General features: G+C 29.6%; 1 protein-coding gene across 1 annotated transcript; it reads right to left on the bottom strand.

Moving 5' to 3' along the window:
- Positions 1 to 1196: 1196 nt before the first annotated feature.
- On the bottom strand, positions 1197 to 2384 carry LOC119670045. Its single transcript, XM_038080147.1, has 2 exons — positions 1518 to 2384; positions 1197 to 1442 (listed from the first exon to the last, which is right to left on the bottom strand). Exons 1-2 carry the CDS (start codon positions 2309 to 2311, stop codon positions 1382 to 1384), a joined length of 855 nt encoding a protein of 284 aa, XP_037936075.1. The 5' UTR covers positions 2312 to 2384; the 3' UTR covers positions 1197 to 1381.
- Positions 2385 to 5958: the final 3574 nt, after the last annotated feature.

Here is a 5958-nt window from a genome sequence, read left to right as displayed (position 1 = left end):
CATATGTTATGCGGTTTCTCTCTCTTCTCTACAGTATCTGGAGTCGAGATGTATTGGAATCCTGGCTTTGTTACGTGATTATTCAATCTACCGGTTAGTATTTCCGTAATAATTTTTAAGTTATTTTTTGTTTATTCTATGCAATCCTTGAAGTGTTTTAGGTAGTAAATCCTTAAAACCATTTTCCCAATATAATTGTTTTTTCTTTTCTTCTGAGCCGTTCATAAGAAGAGATAGAGTGCCTTTGCCTAGATCGCAGAAAGGTTCTGGACCTATCATCATTAAAGACCCAAATGATATTTTAATATCATATATTATGATGACAACATAACAAGAAATTCATAAACATAAGAGAACAGACGCGAACTCAACGTTAATCTCAGAAAAGTTCACAGAGCTTATGAGATACTTCATTTCACCAAAAGTTCAAATGAATTACAATTTTATACAAATGAAGAAGCAAAATTATTTAAAAACTATAACATTGTATTATTATATATGTTAACTACTATTAATGTAACTAGTAAAGAATATAGAACGAGTTTACTAGCCCTTGAGACAGAGTACACAAATCAACGCGTATTAAAGCATCTAACCTAGTTTACTGGAACTGTTGAGTAATAAAGTAATAATGAATTGAGCGCAGACATTGAAAATAATCGAGAGAAAACGTCTCTATCGGGTCTTTCGGCTACTATGAGTTTACGATGACCACCGTACACAAACTACGAGCTTTATCACAAGCTTTAGAGAAAAAATCACCTTGTCAGATCTTTGGTTTTCTACAAGTTACCGATGACTAAAGCAACCGAATAAACCACAAGTTTAAAGAGCTTTAACACAACATTATCACTGTTCCGTCAATCAACACTTAATGTCTTTATTGGCATAAGCATGGCATGAGCCGACACTTGGTCTCGTTCTTGATGTACTAAACTGGAGAAGAAAGCACGGGTTTCATCATCCTTGCCACTAAAACTAACGGTACTGGTCTACAATAAGATCATTGATACAAAAGTCATCTGTAACCGAAAGTCGGCAGAAGTTCTTATCCGCATCTGATATGAGATTCTCCAATAATATTTAAATGTGAAAAAATCATAGTAAGTGGCACCTTAAATTCATAGATATTTGTAGGTACAGCTACTCTTCATATAAAAACAAAATGCCATTCTTTATAAAAATTACTGTGACCTGATTTATTATTTTGTGTCAATTTAGAAATTCATAATAGATTGCTAACTTATTTAAGTAGTCATTTAATGTACATTCTACTGTAGATATGATTTCATAACATTATATACATTATTATAATATACACTATTATTGAATTCATTTTTATCATGTATATAAAAAATTTGTTATTAAACAAAAAATATGATCAGGTACAATAATCGACCTTTATTGGCTTTCTTGCTTTCTTCATCAATGCCAAATTGAATCTAAAACAAAAGTTAAAATAATTTAAATGACAGATTTATATATTAAAAAGACACAAAAATTTGTATCTGACTTACTTAAATCTATCGCAGGGTTGATGAATTTCATGTATACAGTTCTTTCCACATCTTTTATGACTGTTTAACTTATTCCTTATAATAACACAAGCAACTTTATTAATAGTATCCATATATTCGGTTACTAAATATCCCTTATTAATATCCTCCTCCGGTTCAAGTTTAGGCCTTTTTGCTGCTTCTAAAGCCGTATAAAATTCTTGATAAGGTCTGCCACACCTAGGTATCTTATATGGGTGACACAAAATTTCTCTTAGCACTTTTGCCTTATGAGATGAATCTGCTTCAAGGGCTTTTGCATGTTTCTGCACATCCATTTCTTCCTCGAATGGACCTTCACATTTATCGTCACCAAATTGCATTTGATACGATGTTTTATAACGAGGCCGAGAAAAGCGTCTCAGGTAGTCATCTCTTAACATGAGCTTAAGACGAATGTATAACTCTGGATATACTTTTGCCATTATATCAACAAACTCAGCAGGAGACTTTATATTGTGCACCTTTCCGCATCTATTGTATTCAGCCATCTGTTCTATTAGCGTTGCATTCATATCTTCGATTTCAAATAATTGTCTCTTTTGATCGTCTAAATCGAATTTTTTAGTTTCCTCATCAACCTCTCTAATCGGAATATTTTGACGTTCGACAAGTCGACCCATTGGTGCATTACCAGTCCATTCAATATCACGATATTTTTCAATATTAACAGGTGGGAAACGTGTTAATTTTCTTCGTGGTCTGTAGCCGTGAGGACAAGGCCAACCGTAATCATGAACATACGAGGTCTCCATAGTCAAAAACTTTAAATTTATTGCGAAAGTAAATAATTTTGATTTAAGATAAACTTCTTAAGAATATTGTTTGAAGTTTTCAAAATAAAAAAAAATATTATTATTAAATAAAAAGAAATATTTCAAATAAACTTGTCTGTGATTACTAGATATATACAATTAATTAGGTTTTCATTTTTAAAAAATTTTTGCTTTATTTTAATGATTTGAACTTAAAAACTGTAATTATTATTAACACTTTAATATTACAAGAAACTTACTACATCATTGTAGCTATTACCCAAAAGATTTCCTAAATTTACAACACAAGACATTGATGTTTACTGTTAGCATGTAGTGTCGTCAAGAATAAAACTGAGGTTGTTGGCAGGCTATTTGATAGGTCATCATGGTCTGCATTATTGTCTTAATTAGATGGATTTATCTTTTTAATGTCTTCTCTTCTGAAAAGTTGATGAGACTTCTAGTAACATTGTTTGCGATTGTCCAGGTTTGACCTGAGCCAAAAGGGTCTACTAGCTCGGCAGTTTCTATCCTCGTAAACAGTTAAAATGTCCCCAATATGTGGCAGTAACAGTCTCCACATACAATGTAGAAGAACTCTAGCTCGAGCTGTAAAATACTGTAAGATAAGAAATGTTTAAATCTTTTTTTGTAAACATATTATTACGTTGTCGGTGTTTGCAGTACATTTTACATTTTAACTGCTTGAGATACTATTCTTTAATATCATAGTTTTATCAGTACGCTAAAACGGTCTCGGGTGTACAAAGCCACTGAAAAACAATGGAAAAAAATAGAAAAATATTTTGGGATTGATGGTCATTAGAATATCTACAGAATAACAAAACAAATATAATTAAAAAGTACCTTGAAATAATATAAAACCAGACAGTTTTGTTCTAATAAAAGAACACGAAGTTCCTCCAATGAATTGGAAAAGAGAAGTGATGAATTGAAGTGATGAAAAATGCGGTATGATAGCCGTAAGGACAAGCACTGGCATACCTAAAAGGTCGATACACAATGTTTGTCCTTTTCTTACAAAAGACTCTGAAGGTAATATCTGAATGTTATCTGAAAGTTAAAACTGAAATCGCTCAAAAATAGATTCAAATGTTAGCGTCTTATTTATCGAAGTGGAATATTATTTTTTCAGTAAACAGCTAACAGTTTATTGCAATATTTTATACGTTATATATTTATTAGTAATTTTAGTATTAGTAGTAACTTTAAATAATTTTCCAATTTTCTACAAAAATTCATACGAATATTTAAATAACACATTCATCGCATTAATTAAATAGTTAAAAGGAAATATTGCTTTTAAGTTTCTCTAGCTTAAGTATATCTTACTTGTATTTACTTATACCTTAATAGAAATGTCGTAAATATACTATAAAGTATTTTCCTAAACAACCACAAACTTTAACGAAGCCAGTTTGTTCCTTTAATCCAGTAAAAGTTTTAATATTTTATTCAATTATGAAAGTTTTATGCTATTTTCTATAAAGAAAAATACCAACACCACTTCTTAACTTTTCATAGACCTACCAATTTCGAGTGTACTTAGTTATAAAATAGTAGCAAATTATAAAGGTTTCATAGTCTTTGTGGTGAAAACTTTTAAGTGTAGCACATAGCAAAGTAAACTTTTTTAATTATTTAGTTTAAAAAAAGCTAACTCATATTTTAAATAATAGCAGTAATAAAAGATTTATTCAAGTAGATTGAAGAAAAATATTTACTTTTCATAAGGCAAATAAACTAAAGTATCTCAGCTTAACAAGACTTAAAGCTCTGAACAAAAATTAATTTAGAAATTTATTTTACACAAACTGATTGAGTACCAGATTAGTAAAATACACTTTCATTGCATATAAAATAAATTAGTTTTGAAAATATTTTAAGTATATTAAGAATTATAAGAGTTTTAGAAGTAAGTAAAGTTATCTGTGGCTTTGTCAAAGTTTACTTTAATGCCCTTCGTACAGAGTAATTAAAAAATTTCCAATAAATAAGTAATAATATTATATGAATAGCAGTGACTGGCACTTAAATTAAGTAAAAATATGTTAAAAATAAATTTAGTTTTAACTGAAATACTCTACAACAAAGGCTACTCACCAGAGAAATGTCAAAATGAAAAGATATATGCGTAGCCCTACTCTTACCCGTTTTAAAACGATTATAGTCATGTTAGGCAGCCAACCAAATAATTATCGATCCCAAATTTTGTTATTGTATAAAATAGAAAATTGAAAGCATTGAAAGCAACAACAAATATGATTATCAACGATCTTTTCATGTCCTATTACCTACATAATATGACCCTTAAGAAATTTTGGTTTTATGATATAATCCTTCATCACATTATAGAAGAATATTCACTATGTCAATTGGTGGAAATAAAATATACGAAAGACTGGAATATTGAAAAAACTGAGACTCCTCCTAAATTAAAGCGCCAAATTATAATAATAAATAAAAAAATTTCATTAAAATAAAAAAAATAATAGGATAGGAATAAAAGGAGTACTAGCTCCCGACGGAGCAGAGCACTAGGGCCAGATTGATCTTTTGTGCTGAAAAAAAAAAAATAAGTTTGTTACAGCTTTTCATGAATATGGTCACATTTTGAAAACCATCTTTGTGGTTAAATAAACGAACTTTATATATATAGACCAAAAATTTTTCTACTCTGCTATGTTAGTTTACTACTAACATAAGTTTAGTAGAGTCGAAGTCACTACTAAATTAATAGCATAAATGAATGAACTTAACCTCTAATCAGAAGATGTGAGATTTCACATATTATTGTAATTATTTAAATTACAAATCCTTTCGAAAATTTGTTATTTTTATAAATCCGACTTGTTCTGAAGTCGAGATAAAGGCTTGTCTGAAAACACAATGAAATTAATTTTTTTAATGAATGCAGTATTATTTGTAACCGCATCTAATGACCACAAGAAGTTACATATGATATCTAGTAAAAATAACTTTTTATCTCATAAATTATTTATCAGACTATAAATATTGATAAAAAACATTGAGGATAATGAGGAAACTTATCGTTCATTAAGATATTTATGCATCGCAACATCACTCCCAATGTTCTGAAAAACACATAAGCATCTAAACTTCAAAAGCTGCCTAAAGCAGAAAGGACACTTAAAGTCGAGATGCTGAATGACAACTGCTTCAGTAAACTACTCATCATTATCATCATTGACCAATACTCTATAACAAATCAACACAATGCGGTAATATTTATATTGATGAGTTTATATACACAGTTTCTATTCCAATAACGAACTAGATAATCTTATTATATATAAATCTCGTGTCACTCTGAAACCGTCCAACTGATTTTAATACAATTTTGTGAATGTATATCATTGATTCCCGCTTAATATATAGGATAGTTTTGGATCCGTTAGGTTGTGCTTTTATCCTCGGGTAACAAGACCGCATATATGTATATATATTCTTCTGTTAGATTATTTATTGAAACAATGGTCAATATCTAACATAGTGATATGCTAAAAAATTGGCGAATATTTACTATATCCATCATTGACAAGAATTGATACTTATAAATTGTGCAACACTACTTATTGTTTAAAAACAAAAGAGACGCTAAA

The sequence above is a fragment of the Teleopsis dalmanni genome, chromosome 1, assembly GCF_002237135.1.
Source record: "Teleopsis dalmanni isolate 2A chromosome 1, ASM223713v2, whole genome shotgun sequence".
Classification (NCBI taxonomy): Eukaryota; Metazoa; Arthropoda; class Insecta; order Diptera; family Diopsidae; genus Teleopsis; species Teleopsis dalmanni.
The sequence above is the reverse complement of the archived record's forward strand: the minus strand, read 5'-3'. Positions and strand labels throughout refer to the sequence as shown.